General features: G+C 37.0%; 1 protein-coding gene and 1 long non-coding RNA gene across 2 annotated transcripts; both read right to left on the reverse strand.

Annotated features, from left to right (window-relative positions):
* Positions 1-4,081: 4,081 nt before the first annotated feature.
* LOC140173460 (uncharacterized) lies at positions 4,082-13,764 on the reverse strand. Its single transcript, XR_011862345.1, has 3 exons — positions 13,207-13,764; positions 5,208-5,685; positions 4,082-4,564 (listed from the first exon to the last, which is right to left on the reverse strand). It is a non-coding gene; the product is annotated as an uncharacterized lncRNA (long non-coding RNA).
* Positions 7,934-14,799, reverse strand: LOC112805597 (uncharacterized). The gene is made up of 6 exons (XM_025847960.3): positions 14,773-14,799; positions 9,838-9,942; positions 9,034-9,097; positions 8,870-8,937; positions 8,317-8,702; positions 7,934-8,235 (listed from the first exon to the last, which is right to left on the reverse strand). Exons 5-6 carry the CDS (start codon positions 8,697-8,699, stop codon positions 8,043-8,045), a joined length of 576 nt encoding a protein of 191 aa, XP_025703745.2. The 5' UTR covers positions 8,700-8,702; positions 8,870-8,937; positions 9,034-9,097; positions 9,838-9,942; positions 14,773-14,799; the 3' UTR covers positions 7,934-8,042.
* Positions 14,800-16,618: the final 1,819 nt, after the last annotated feature.

Here is a 16,618-nt window from a genome sequence, read left to right on the forward strand (position 1 = left end):
TCGGGTTCTCCACCGGAACTTTGGGGTCGGACACCGGAACCTCATCCTCGTTGGGAGCAGGAACAATCTTTCCCTCCACAACAACGTTATCTGTACTAAATAAGCTCAGATCCAGGTCAGGAGCAAGAACTCGGACCTGAGCCTTCAAATTCTCAAACATAGCATCCATACCCTTGGCCACATGACCTTCTAGCTCGTAAAAATCATCCCGAGCAGATTGCAACTTCTCCTTTGTCTCCACAAGCTCGGCATATATCCGAGTATAATTCTCCGTCGCCGCCTTCGCCATCTCCTCAGATGTCTTCGCTGCCGCCACAGCCGCGGTAGCTTTAGTTTTCTCTTTCTCCAAAGAGGCCTCTAGCTCAGTAATCCTGGCAGCCTTCAGTTGACTAATCCTATCAAACTCGGACTGAGCCTTCTCAAGTCGGGAGCTGGTCGCCCCAAGGGGGGATTTCTTGAACTCCCGGGCAATAGCGGCATGAAGACTAGCCATCCGGACACAGCTCCGCGCCATATACTGAAAATGATGCTCCATAGACACATCATCAGTAGAAATAAAGGTCTGAGGGAGAATATGCTGTTCGACCCAACCAAGAGCATCAAAGTCCTTATCGTTGAAACCGGCAAGCTCTTGAGAGGTCTTCTGCTTCTTGGGAGGAGGACCCGAGGACGGAGGAGGAGAAGAAGTAGCAGGCCCAGAGGTCGGAGGATCCTGACTTATAGCTCGGAACTGGGGAGTCGGAATAGTCTTCGACCGAGTCTGAACACCCACAGTAGTCTTCTGCGGAGAAGATCGGGCAGAAGCCTCCCCGGCCTCGATATTCCGAGCAGCCACAGACTTCTTCGTCCGACGAAGGAACTTCATGGAATCCGCCTGAGAAGACATCTCTGCAAGAAATAAAGAAAAGGATTACCACAACAGAAATTCCACCAAAAACAAGCAAAACCAAAATACTAAAAAAAGATGAATCTCGGAAGAGGTCGGGAACTACCTAACTCGGAACGGAGAAGGCTTGGATCTCCCAACATTTTCTTCGTGTCCAAGTGAGGTGCCCGACCCCATAAACTGCTCACCACACCCACAAAAGCCTGCTCCACCTCATCTAGACTCTCAAAGGTATACTTAGCAGACACTACATTCTCCTGCCAACAAAGAGGAAAAGAAGGCTCCCCACTCTCATCTAGAAAGAAAGGTCGGACGTCTCCAGTAGCCCGGACCTTGAAATAAAAGTTCTTAAAATCGTGAAAGGACTCATCATACAGGGTACAAAACTTTCTTCCCTGGTTAGCCCTAAAAGAGACCCAAGATACCTTCCCTCCACCTGACCCGGCTTCGTCAACACGAACAAGTAGGAAAAAAGAGAAATAGAGGGAGCAACGCCCAAAAACTGACACAAAAGTTGAAACAGCTTTAAAAATGCCCAAGAATTTGGATGGAGCTGCGTAGGGGCAAGGTTACAAGACCATAACACCTCGGACTCCAGGTCGGTAAAAGGAAGTCGGACACTCAGCTTAGAGAAAAAACAATCATAAGCGTAAAAGAAGAGCTTCTCGGAACTATCTAAGGGCGGGAAGCAAACTCTCTCCTCGGAATCCGGGGCTACTAGTTCATAATCCCTCTCAGACTCTCTATCTTCACATATGCTACATTGCCTACGAAACCTAGCTAAATATTCAGAATCTACCACAGAAGGGACTCTTAGAGGAACAGGATCTACCCAACCAAGACCACTTGGAATCTTGGTCGACATCGCTTGAAGAACCTTTCGAGACATAAAATTCTTGCCTACAAAGAAGAATACAACAGCAAGCAAAAATCACATAAAAGCAGACAGCGAGAACCCATTCAGCAAAGCAAGAAACAAAGATCTTTTAGAAGAAAAATACAGCAACCCGGAGCAAAATACCAGAGAACAAAAAAGAGTCCCCCCCATGTACAAACAACTGGCGGCGCCTCTTTTCGGGGCAACCCAGGCATAGGGAAAAAGAAACAAACAAAGAGCCACACAAAAGAAACAGAAGCATATGTGCACAAGAAAAGAGATGGGAACAAACCTGGAAGAAAGAAACGAGGACGACGAGCTCCGAAGCAAGGAGAACGGAACGGCGGCGCAGAGGAAACCCCGGAAAGACACGCGGAAAGATTCGGGGAAGAAGAACAAAAGAAAAAGGAAGCGGTGCTCAAAAAAGGAGATGGCGAAAACTCAGAAAACAGGAAGGGAACAGAATAAACGAAGAAAAGGACGAAAGGGGCAAATAAATAATGCCTTCACAAAGCCCGAACGGAAATCGAGGAGAAACGGTAAAATGCAATAAATGCAGGAACGGCCATTTTTGAATTTTGAAAAACTACTATGCCCGAGCTCGACCTCCCAAAAAGGACGAACTCGGGCAGGGGCACTGTTCATACCCTGACCGGGCTCCTCCAACTCGGCAAAATCCATGAAAGGTCCGACCTCGTCCCAAGGCCCACGCCTGAGGTCGGACCTCGGACAATAAAGCTAAGAAGGCCCATCAAAAGGAACGCAGCCCAAAACCTAAAGGCCGAAAATGCCTAGGAAAGGCGGTTCCACAAAGATAGAGATAAAACTCCCAAAAGATAAGATAAGATAAGAATATCTTATCCAGGGAAGATCACGGCCAACTACTATAAATACACTGGAGCACCCAGGTATGACACACATTCCACATTCTACACATATCTGCTTGAACCCATGCTAACTTAAGCATCGGAGTGTCATTGCAGGTACAACCACCAACCACTCCACATATCAAGCTCGGGTCCCTGACCCCCACCTCGGGCCTCTCCAAGACGACCGAGCTACACGTTTCAGGTAACCCTCGGAACAGTTATCAATACTAATATCTTGAAATCGTTACACAACGTATTTAATATAATTTAATTTTAAACTCAAAAGGGTATATAATCTAAAACTATCGTGTAATTTTTTTTTTACCGAAAATAAGGAGATTCGAACCTGCGACCTCTTAAGTAAGTATAGGGAGACTATACTATTTGAGCTATAGCTCGTCGGCAAAACTATCGTGTTCTTATTCCTTGAATTAACATCTCAATTAATTTTTAAGAGAGTACAAAAAAAATTTTGTTATATATCTTTCAAATTTTTTTGTTATATGACTAATGCGGATTTTACAAACCACAAACTATTGGCAAGTGCACCAAATCATTTTAGGTAATATCACGGGAGTGGGTTATCGTTCCCACAAGGATTAACAAATTAAGTAAGAAATAATCAATTGATTATTTTAGTTAGACAATCAAAATCAAGGGTTTCAAGAGCAATTACATAAAAACAATGAATTAAACAAAAGCAAGTAGCGAATAATGAGAAAGTAATATGATTCAAAAGAGTTCACTACTAGAAAATGGCTTAATAAAGACAGATTTACAGACAGATTTGGTTTATATTACAGATGAATTTTTGGTTACCGACGGAATTACCGACGGATTTTGTCCCTCTGTAAAAGCCTCGTCGGAAATTAGTTACCGACGGATATTTTTCTGTCGGAAAATTACCGACGGATTTTTACCAGTTACCGACGGACTTTCCCTCTGTAAATTCTCCCTCCATTTCCTGAAGACGACGAACTTTCCGACGGATTTTTAGACAGATTTTCCGTCTGTAATTACAGACAGATTTTCCAACAAATTTTCCGTCGGTAATTACAAACAAATTTTCCGACGAATTTTCCCTCGGTAATCACAGACGGATTTTCCGACAGATTTTCCGTCTATAATTTTTTTAGATTACAGACAGAAAATCCATCTGTAAATCTGTCAGTAAGATAAAATAAATTTTTTTAGATTTTTTCATTGTAAAACAAACCTGTTTTATACAAAATAATATAAATTTAATAATTACAATTTTTTATCTAATTAGTATTCAAATATTTATAATATTACAAAAAAATAAACAAATTCATCATATTATAAAGCTAAAAGAAAAGTATTATAAACAAGCAAGTCAATATAATTCAAGACATAAACAAAGTGTATTATCAACTATAATCCTCAGTATATTGTTCAACCATACTAAATTTATCAACTATAGTCCTCAGTGTCATCTTCAACCATACTTGACGCTCTAACCTTCTTGTAATAGCTAACATAAGCCTCATTCCATCTCTTCTGTTTCAGCTTTTCCTTCTTGGCCTTTCCAATTGCCCGTTCTAACTTTTCTAACTTCTTTTGAGTCTTTTCCAAAGGAGCCAAGCATGTATCTAACAACTTACTAATACGCTCATCTGTCTGTTGAGTAACACGTTGAAAAAGCTCTTCATTGAGATTATGAATCTGTTCTCGCAAATCAGGAACAAAATTTTGATTTGTAGATGCTCTTCCAGATACAGAGTTGGCAGAAGTGGTTATAGACTTAATAGAGCTAGAAAAGAATGCTCATTTTCCGTAAACTCGATTCTTCTTTTGCCCACCACACACTTCCTCCCAAATCAAGTCTTCATCAATTGGTGGTAGCTCCATTCCTTGTGCTTGAGCCTCGACATGTTGGGCCTGAACTTCTGCTAACTTTTTTATAAACTTCTCCTGTTGCACAATGATTATTATCAAAAGAAAAAAAAACCCTTAAGTAGTTAAGTTGCAGCTGTAAGTTGCCCCAAGAGAAAATACAGAAAACAAAAGACACTTCTGTGATGAACTAGTTCTTTAAAACATACAGAAGATTTTCACAGTTCAAATCATCAAATGCATGGCAGAACAAAAATCAATTATAACAAGGTGAAACAAAATACAATGCTTGCTTTTTAAGAACCAAGAACTTTACTCCCCTAAAAAATTAGTTAAACCTATATTAGATGCTTTCTTAGGTTATCATCCATAAAACCACAAGTTAATCAATATGCCACAAACTCAGAAATCTAACAGAGCATGAGAAGTAGGTCCAAAACCAGCAAGTACATATATTGTCGTATAGAATTAGACACATGTTTTTCAGATATGTAAATTAAAACACATGTTTCTTTGCTCAGATTTGGAAGAAATTAGAGTTTCATTTTGCTTGAAATGTTAAAAAACAAAGGTACTATAACTCTGGTTTTTTGATGTAATTCTGTTATAAAAACAAAATTAAAAAACACAACAACTACTACTAATAATAATAAGTAACAGAGAAGAAACTAAATAGTAGTAGTGAAAAATCTATCTACTTAATATTTATACTATATCTCACATGAGTGTCTTGAGAGCGTTTGTCCACCCATTTAGACTTGTCACTTTTAAGTGTGTGGGTTTTCTTGAAGACTTCCTCATGAGTTGGTGTACGTTCTAACTGCTTCTTTTATTTCACATAAACACAGAATAAAAAAATTTTATATAAATAAATGTCTATTAAATAAGATCCAAAGCCACTTAAATTATGTTACCATCCTCTCTATAGTTGAGCTCAGTGGAATAGAACCACTGCAATGGACAGAACCACCTAAGAGTGACACTGGATTCTCCCTCGCTTTTTTCCTTATATTTTTCCATTTCTCATCCGTTTCCCAGTACTTTTCCAACAACTTTTTGTAAGCAGGAATTAGCCATTCGTGGGTTGTATCCACACCCTCACGGATATCCGACATCATTTGGCTAAATCGCTTACTTGTCCTATATTTGAAAGCCTTCCAAAAAAACTCCTCATCATCGTCATCAATAAGAAAATGGCTCTGCACATAAAAAAGATACTATAATATAAGATAAGACAAGAAAATAACACAGTATTAAGCTCTTTTTGGATACAAGAAAATAACTCCAGTTCATGATTCATTGTTACCTCTTTTTGGATCCTGTATGTTCCTATTTTAATTATGTAAGGAATTTATTCGAAAAATAAATAGAGAGTATTGATGACAAGTCATCATATACCCATTTTTCAAGCTAATTTCACTTGTTTTATTAGTCTTTATGCACTTTCTTGTATCCTAAGTAAGTGATTTGGAATGAAAATGCATAACTTCTTTAAATCAAGCAACTACCATTAAATTGATGCTAACTCATGAGGTTTGAGCTAAATTTAATTGATTTTTAATTGATTTGTAAGCCTTGTGAATTTAGTGATACTTTGAGTAGTTGTTTTGATTATTTGAAGGTGAAGAAAAGAAGAAAAGAGGAAGCGTGGCTTAAGAAAGCGTGGCCCAAGAGATAAGAAGTGTGGTGCATAGAAGGAGGAAGCAAACATTGCCCTCCACAAGGGCACACTGCCCTCCAGGAGGGCAACATAATGAAACAAGCCGTGAGAACCAACACTGCCCTGCCCACAACAAGGGCGGAGCACAATTTGATGCCAAGGATCAAGGAGAGCAAAAACTCTGCCCTGCCCTCCTCAAGAGCAATATCGGGCTTCAATCAAGAATAATTCAAAGGAAATTGCTTCCTAGTGCTTCCTATGGGTTTCGAACCCAAGGACAAGAAAGGAAGGATTAGCGTTCAAACAAAAAGAAAACAAGCTTGCTTTCAAACTCCATGAATCGAACACGGCACCATGAGGAAGTAAGGAACTAGGCGTGACTTTGGTGCCAAGAAAACCAAGAAAAAGAAGCAGCGTGCGCCTCCACCAAGTTTCGAACTTGGAACTTCACTTTTGGAAACATTGCCCTGCCCTCCGCGAGGGCAGGGCAGCATTTTGTGGTGCACAGCCAGCGCACCAGATTGGCACGCACCAAGGACTCTCGGCAGCAACAGCACGCACGGGGAGCAGAATCTGGCACACCAAAAAACTCTGCCCTGCCCTCCACAAGGGCAGGGCAGCATCCTGCAGCATCACACGCACCAACACGCACGCACAAGGGCCGCACGCACACTTTCCTGTCCTGCCCTCCACAAGGGCAGGGCAGCCTCCTGGAAGCCAACTTTTCATGGGCTGAAATTGGATAAAAAAATCCAATTTAATTCAATTCTTCACCAAATCAAAAGCCCATCCAAATCCCATGATCCAAGAATAGAAAGTGTATAAATAGGAGATAGTTTGATGTAATTTAAGAGAAGAACCTTTCTTTGGAGCTTTGAATCTTTTCTTTTATTTTGACTTTTGAACCTTCTCTTGGAGACTTCACTGAGAGCTAGGAACTGAGATTTCAGAGAATTGAGGAGGAGAATTGATCTCTCTTCTTCCTCGTTCTTGCTTGAGCATTTTTACCTTTCTTGTTTGAGTCTTGGGTGTGAAGAATTGAGGAATTTCTGTCTCAATCTCCATTCAAGATCTCTTTAATTTCTCTTCTGCATAATTGAGTTCAATTACATTTCCTTCTCTGTTTCTTCTTTAATTTCTTGTTAATTGCTTTGTGAACTTGGATCTGGGAAGGCAATTGAGATCTAGACTTTGCTGTCTAGTCTCTGGAGTCCTGAGATCCCATTCTCCTTTTGGGTTCTTCTGTGAACCCCTGTTGCAAGTTAATTTCCATTTCTGTTTGTGATCTAGTCTATTTCAATTCATCTCTTGTTTAGTTAATTGTTGCAATTTGATTTCCATTGCTGAAATTCTGAATTCCCAATCCTCAACTCCCCTTTCCATTCAAGCAATTTATATTCCTTGCACTTTAAGTTACTGTAATTTACATTTCTTGCACTTTAAGTTTCAGTCATTTAATTTCTTGTTCTTTAAGATTCAGCATTTTTACTTTCCTGCTCTTTAATTTACTGCAATTCTCCCCTCTCCCTTTACATTCCAAGTAATTTAGTTTCTGTTAATGATAAACCACTCAACCAATACTTGATTCGCTTGACTAAATCAACCACTAAACTAAAATTGCTCAATCCTTCAATCCCTGTGGGATCGACCTCACTCCCGTGAGTTTTATTACTTGATGCGACCCGGTACACTTGCCGGTGAGTTTTGTGTTGGATCGTTTTCCACACATCAAGTATATAACTATATATCATGAATTATGGTATATCAACATGATTATTCAAAACTGATTGAAACAGGTAAACAAAACTTAGTAATTTATATATAGGACATTTATAAAGCTAAGTGAAACACATATTCTCATGATATTTTTCTTGCAGGACATTATATACAAGCCATTTATAGTATAGATGACAAAGATATACATAAATCATATATGATCATTGATATATATGTTATTTTTACCTTCCACTCCTTAAACCAAAGCTTCTTTGTCAGAAGAGGGACATCCCCAAACTTTTTATATAGTTTATCATACCGTTTCTTGATGATCTCTGTAATCTTTTGCGAACCAGGAGGGAAAGGTAACCAACTGATAATTTCATAAAGAATTGACAAGTTAGGAAACTAAAAAAAAGTAATTATTTCTCTAATTCAAGCAATCAAATTTTACCTTGTTTTTCCATCTGGAACCAATCTTTGTTTTGTGACAACATTAGGAACCGATGCAGTTTCTGATGGAGGAGATGTACTAGAGCTTCCAGGTGTCTCTGAATCAACTAATAGGCTGGAATTGCGAGACGGAGGAGGAATCGAAATTGGAAGAGGGGGTGGTGGAGGGCCCATACATCCTGGAGTAGGCCAAGTTGGTGGAGGAAGACCAGTGTAGCCTTGATTAGGCACCATCAAATATGGTTGCTGGGTAAGTGGTCCTGACTGAAAATCTGGCACAACTGAAGTCCCAGAAGAGGTGGAGTTGGTGGTAATAGCGGCTGCGGCGGTGGTTCGAGAACCTCTATGACCCTTGACACCTTTACCCTTGACTCGAGGAGCCATGATCTACATATATATTAAAGACAAAATTAAAATAACACAAGCTAAAATAATATTAAAGATGAAACCAACATGCATTCCATCAACTGATTTGCTCTGCATGCATAGCTGGCCTTTACTTCTATACACAATCATTGGCCAATGGCATATAGGCATACAAGTACAAAACTTACTCGAGATAATCAGAAGATCAAACTCTTAGATCAAACCCAAGGGAGTCTACAGAAATAAGTTGTGCCTCCTGCAACAAATTGAAACAAGAAGATCAAATTGATCATAACTGGTTGTAACGAAAAGTAATATTTCTAAAGAGAGTAAGGAATTCAGCAATAGGTACCTGCCATCATCATCACCAACATCTTTACAAATTTATATTATAAAGTAATAATGCTACTCTGGCTCTGCCAATAACATTAATTTATATTATAAAATTTAAATTGACAAGCACAATCGGAAAAATGCCATTTGATTTGGACATATCCCATTAATTTGACAAGGCACATATCCCATAATTTCTTACTTATACTTATAGAAAATTACTCGATCAGTTCTTACTTAATTGTACCAAAATAGTGAAGATGAAAATTAATTAAGAATGCAGGGAGTACACAGTATTTATAGATAAGAGAGTGAAGGGAACTCAGTGCAAATGTAGTGAAGACTGGACAACTATTTATAGATAACCTTTCTTCTTCTCCAACCATTCTTTGCATCGAGTATCAGAATTGGGTTTCCATTGATTCAAGTCTGGTTTTTATATATTTTATTTATTTTTTAATTTTTATCATTAATCATGAAATTTAATGTCATGCATATAATACATATAAAAAATGAATGAAGATTAAGCAATCCGAATTACCTGAAGAAGCTGCAGGCTTGTCAGTGGTCTTAACAGTTCTATACATCTAGAAAACAAGTCACTCACATAAACGAGGCATTTTATAGAAGCCTTTTACTAATGCTTGCAAATTAATATTGATTTAACAATATACCATTTTATGCCAAATACATTGATTTAAAGTTATATTGTTTTATTTAACGTGACTTTGTTCTTAGTAGCTAAAGTCGTTATGGAAAAGAAATCAATTTAAGAGTAGAAATTAAAGTTGATTTCTTTTTAGTCAATATTGAAATTTATTACCTCTACTTGGATACTCTTGTATCTCCAACGAGCTATGATTTTGGAGGCTGAGTGTGCAAGAGCATCAGGTTGAGCTTTGCTGTAGTCTTCTATTTCAACGTCAGTCTGCAGAAAACCAGATTAACATTTTATTTTCCAACAATAAGGCCAATTAATTTATTTTAATTACCTTTTTTACTATTAACTGATTCAATAGTATAACAGATTATAAAATATGTAAAGTAAATGAGAGATGAAACATTAAAATTTTGAAAATGGAAAGTTCTATATATACTGCACCAAAACCAAATTAAATTAGCTCAGGAATGTTACCCTATTAAAAATCGATATCATCATCAAAGTCTGCAACATCATCATATTCATTTTTATTAGCTCCAGAACTAGAGCCAATGGACAATTCAACAATGCGGTCCTCTCCAAATGGAGACTTAAGACTAATAGGAGGCTCAGTGTCTGAAATCCTAGAAGGATTGCTCTCATCCACTTGATAAGCTACATCATTCTCATCCTCATCCTCATCTACATGTACATGATTGGTTTCAATTAGACCTCTTGGTTTAGTGTTTACAACAACATGCCACAGAGACTTGCAATTTCCAGGATAAGGTAAGAAGTAAACTTGTTTAGCTTTTTGGGCGACAATGAAAGGATCATAGTGGCGATATCTTTTGCTATGGTTGACTTCAGTTATTTTGTAGTCATTATGAATACGTGTTCCATTTGGACGAGTTGGATCATACCATTGACATTTGAACAAAACAACTCGATTAGAGTCATCACCAGTGTATTCAATCTCGAGTATATCTTCTAATAATCCAAACCAATCACTTTCCCCATTGCCTGCATCACCTTTGACATACACACAGGTGTTATCGGTTTTCTTTCGTTTTGCCCTTGCAAGAGTATGAAATGTATATCCATTTACTTTATAAATTGGATAACTTGTTGCTTTGTTTGAAGGTCCCCAAGAAAGTGATTGCAAACCGGGATCAACAATTTCGTTGCATTGATTTTGAACCTAGTTAAAAACATGAATCAAACTATTTAATAAAAGATATGTGATTACTATGTAATGCATCTATGATACGAATCTATACACTTACATATGATGCAAACCAAGGGGAAAATCGGTCATCGCTTTCTCCAGGACAAGTTTCTTTCCAAAACCTTGATGAAAGTAGGACTAGAGTTGATAAGCTATGGGATTCGTTAGTAGAACAAGTGTAATTAACTATTTAATAAAAGATTTGTGAACTTACATATAGAAAGGGCTAACTTTGCTTTCATTGAGTAGAATATGCAAATGAGCTGTAGCTTTGTCCCGTTTGTCTAACCAATGATCTTTAGCTTTTCCAACCTTGCGACCAGGTCTATTAAATATTGATAGAGAAGCTTTAATTGTGTCTCCCCCGTCATCATTTCTTCCCACACGGGTTTGCCTCGATAAGATATGTGGTTCAAAGTAGAAAGAAACAAAACTTGAAGTCTCCTTTGCCAAGAAAGCCTCACAAATCGAACCTTCAACCCTTGCTCTATTTTTCACTGTTCGCTTGAATGCTCCTATCACCTTTTCAAACGGATACATCCACCTATATTGGACAGGTCCACACACACGTGCCTCATATGCTAGATGAATTGGCAAATGCTCCATCACATTAAAGAATCCCGGGGGAAATATCCTTTCTAACTTGCAAAGGATAATGGGAATATTCTGCTCCATAACCTCTAAATCATGAACTTTGAGGGTGGTTGAGCACAACAAGTCTTTGAAAAACTGGCTTAACTCAGTAAGAGGCTTCCATATATTTGTAGGTAGTTCTCTGAATGCAGTTGGAAGCAAGCACTGCATAAAAATGTGACAATCATGGCTCTTCATACCAATAAACCTCCCCTGGGAAAGACTTACACATCTAGCAAGGTTAGATGCATAACCATCTGGAAATCTAAGTTGTTGCACCCACTTATACACGTCTTGTTGCTGTTCAGAAGTTAAAGTATAAGCTGCCTTAGGTTTGGACCAATAATTATCACCGACATGCCGCAAATGTAAATCTGGACGCTTGCACAGTTCAGCCAGATCTAACCTAGCCTTTTCATTGTCTTTAGTTCTATCAGTGTCCATAACAGTATTCATTATGTTATCAAGCACATTCTTCTCTATGTGCATTACATCAAGACAGTGATGAACCAGGTTATCCTTCCAATAAGGTAACTCCCAAAACACACTTTGCTTAGTCCAATTGTGAGTAATACCATACTCTCGCGATTTGATCCACTTTCCATTATCTGATATCTTCCCAAGTCCTTTAACCCTTTGCCAAATCTCCAAACCACTTAATCTGGTAGGAGCCTCTTCACTTTCTATTTTATTCTTTCTGAAGTCATTCTTATTGCGCCTATAAGGGTGGTTTATCGGCAAAAACCTCCGATGACAATCAAACCATGATGCCTTACCTCCATGTGATAGTGTAAAAGACTTGGTATCCTCCATGCAAATAGGACATGACAATCTTCCTTGTGTCATCCACCCAGACAACATCCCATAAGCCGGGAAATCATTGATAGTCCACATCAATGCCGCCTTTAAGACAAAATTCTTCTTTTCTACAATATCATATGTCAAAACACCAGGATTCCACAACTCATTTAATTCGTCAATTAGGGGTCCCAAGAATACATTAATGTTGGCTTTAGGGTTATTAGGACTAGGTATTAAGCAAGTCAAGAACAAATAAGGATCTTTCATACACATCCTAGGAGGTAGATTGTATGGAATAACAATTACGGGCCAACAAGAATAAGCCTTGCTAAATTGGATATTTGGGGTAAACCCATTAGAGCAAAGACCTAACCTAATGTTTCTAGGCTCCAAAGCAAAATCAGAGTGGATACGGTCAAAGCTTTTCCATGCCTCCCCATGTGACGGATGGGTCATCACGCCATCATCACGTTGGTTTTTGATGTGCCACGTCATGTGCGGAGCTGAACTCATTGACGCATAAAGCCTTCGAAGTCTAGAGATTAAGGGTAAGTAGTGCATCCGTCTGATAGGAACTCTCTTGGACTTACAACCACCATCAGAAATAGGCATGAATCTAGGTACTTCACAAAACTTGCAACTAGTTAGAACAGCATCATCTTTTCGATACAACATGCAATTGTTTGAGCAACAATCTATTTTGATTGCCTTCAATCCAAGATTTTGCACTAACTTCTTAGCTTCATAGTAATCCCTAGGTATGGCACTACCCTCAGGAGCAATTTCCCTAATTAAGGTCGTCCATTGCTTAAATGACTCCTGCGATTGGTTTCCCTCGGCCTTAATGCATAGCATTCTAACAGCTATCGATAGTTGAGAGTGCACACAACCTTCCCACAAAGGCTTTTGAGCTGCCTCAAGAAGATCAAAAAAGTTTTTAGCCTCTACATGAGGATCCTCTGGACCAGCAGAATCGAAAACCATTTCATGATACCTTCTGGAGTTGTCTTCCCAGCTAATGTTATACATATCACATTCTTCCACATTTGCACCACTTCCTGAACCACCTTCCCCACAATTATTGAATCCCATCTGATTAATCCCTATGTCATCAATCTCTCCATGTTCTGTCCAAATCCAATAATTTGGCATAAACCCCTTTTCCCACAAATGCATCTTAATAATGTTCAGCTCTTTATAGTTTGTGCATCTACACTTAACGCATGGGCATCTACACTTTCCTTCCGACTTCACAACATCTAACTTACTAATCGTTTCTATAAAATCCTCAACCTTGTCATAAAACTCAGGTTTAATACCCCCTCTTGTTGGATTCAACCTATCATACATCCACACTCGATGGTGCCAAGACATATCTTACGAATTCGATGTTTTTAGTACCTATAAATTATCCAACACAAGTAACATTTCATCTCTCATAAGCAATAACCTAGGTTAACCATATCAATGTTTTCAATGCAATACAAGCAAGAACACAACATAAGCAATATTTCTTTTATCATACAATATCCTAGAAATCAATGAAGTTTACAATACAAAAATTGCACTAACCTAAAATCCAAGCAAAAAGTTGAAGAGATTGGACCAAAAATCTCTGAGCGAACACACAAATTAATCTTCTAACAATTAACTACTGTGCAATAAGAGAGAGAGAGAGAGAGAGAGAGAGAGAGAGAGTTAGGGAATTGCTATGGGAACATGAACAGTTCATCAGCTAACATGATTTTAATAATTAAAGAAGTGAATGCACATTCAAAAAAGAAAATCAAAGAAGAGAGAACTAATAAGTGGCAGAAGAGAAACTTGTGACATGGGGGAGAGGAGACTTTAGGAGAATTGAGCACCAATACTAGTTACTAGTATCTATTACTATTAGGAGAATAAGTTCTATACTAGAGATTAAAAAAAAAAAAACAAAAAACAAAAAAAAAACTATGCAATGATTCTTGACTTCATCCCAAACAAACAGCAGAAGTTAAAGCATTTACATCATTTTCACCATGTTGGACCTGTATTTATTAGTAAACATTGACATAGCAAATTAATGTATTCATATGAGACATGTTAATATTTAAAAACTACTAGCTAGAATTGAAACTAAATATTTAAAATAGAATTGCTCATATCTAACGTCAATATCCTCAGCTATATGATGGTGTGAAAACTCTGGTTCTAGTGCAGAGTTTTAATACAAGATGGTGTGAAGCCAACTACAATAACTTCAAAACAGAATGAGTGCAAACTTACAACAATGAATTTTTCAGTATTTTCTAGCTTCTTTGCAATCCCAATTGCAGTAGCTAATAATTTTCCAACAATGTTTTGTTATAGTTTACAAGAATTCTGAGATGGTAAATAATCAAGTTAAATAAGAAATCAAGTATATCTATGTACAGATTTATTTTAACTATCAAGCTAAATATATATATGCTAACCTGTGAAGAACAAAAGGCATCTTAAGATTCGAATTTTGTGGGAAACTACCAACAATATATATATATATATATATATATATATATATATATATATATATATATATATATATATATATATATGCTAATCATGATAATACAACCTACCAAACCACGAGATAATAGCGCCATGATATTTTGTGGGAAACTACCACGTTACTTATCAACTTCAATTAACTAGGCAGAGGAAATTAAGATTAAATTAATATGCGTTTACAATTGAAACTGAAAGAAGCTAATTTGGATTGGACCAATTGCCTTTACCTTCCTTTTCCAAAACGACAACACTGAAATTATTAAAATAGTATCTCTGATTTTCCTACTTGGACTGCATCAGAGAGTGGCGTTTATAGAAAGGATTTCTCTTAAATTGGATCTCAACAATGACGGGGTTAAAAGAAAAAAAAAAGAAATCAGAATGAATATTATTCTATTATTTTGCATTTAACGCACATGGAGTAAAAACAAGTCTTCGTGTAGCATTGGAGGATTGAGTGGGATAAATAAGCAGTTAGCTGAGGCTAAAAACATGTTACAGTAGTGCATAATTTAAAATATTCTGAGGGGAACAAATAAATGAATTCAATCTCTCACTAATAACTTCAGCTTCCACCAAATTTATTTTAATGTAGCAAACTAAATATTAAGCTTGTGAATAATCTATCAGGATTTGCTTTTCATTATCTAGAATGACATTTTCATTTCATTTCAAAATCTGAGTGTAAATATGTATATACATTTTTGTTAAGAAAAAAAAAAGAACAAAGCTACCATCCAGTATCTTAGTAACATGGATGAATCTAAAGCAAGCATAATCAGCAATATGCTGCATTCATTTGAAAAAAATGGAAAAAAATTCCTTTAAATAAATTAAATTTTAAAAATAAATAAAATTTGAGGTGTATCCTACCCTGTATATTTTCAGAGAATGATAAAAATCAAATACTCCAGTACTTGGTGATCCAATCCAATGTCCCAACAAAGACCTTTTTATTATCAACAGTTGCTACTGCACCAGAACCAGGTTCTTCAAGGAATGTTCCATCTGTAACCTGCAAATTTGTAGTACGCTAACATGAAACTAACCTTTATGACAATATATTTAACATGAATTACAGATTTCAGCCATTCACAAATTACCGCCAAAAGGTTCTATTTTACAAAAGTACATTAGTCAGTGAGTCTTACATCCAATAAACATTGCCTATTAATAAGTCAATCTCATATAGATGGCATATACTGACAGTAAAAAGGGGCACAAAACAAAGTTAAGTACCCAGTCGTTTCTCCTCTACAAGAGAATAGCAACTCAATAGCAATTAGCCAACTGTTATTAGAGGCAGATTAGCTCATGGAAAGCCAAAAATCCACCAATATTATAAACTATGATATCATTCCCTTTCTGACACATACACACTCAGACGCATAGATAAACCAGGTAATATAGTAAAGAGTAGGGTCGGCAAATATAACAATGTTATTATCTTTTTATTTTAATTTTCAAATAATTTTGTTTATTTATTTCCATTATTTAAGTAAAATATATTTTATTAATATGATAAACTAATCAATAATTTAAATAAATAAATAAGTAAAGTTTGTCACAGAATAAAGCAATGAGAACACTTGATGTCAGGATGGGGAAGTTGAATAGAAGATTTTATAAGACAAATTAATCCCTTTTTCGAAATGATAGAAGATTTTATATATTTGACTAAAATAAATTTTTTAAAATATAAAACTTTATTGCAAAATAAAGTGTTAGTCCAAAATTTCTCGTGGGAAAAAAATTACAAAACTTAGCCTTCGA

This window comes from Arachis hypogaea, chromosome 6, assembly GCF_003086295.3.
Source record: "Arachis hypogaea cultivar Tifrunner chromosome 6, arahy.Tifrunner.gnm2.J5K5, whole genome shotgun sequence".
In the NCBI taxonomy this organism is placed as follows: Eukaryota; Viridiplantae; Streptophyta; class Magnoliopsida; order Fabales; family Fabaceae; genus Arachis; species Arachis hypogaea.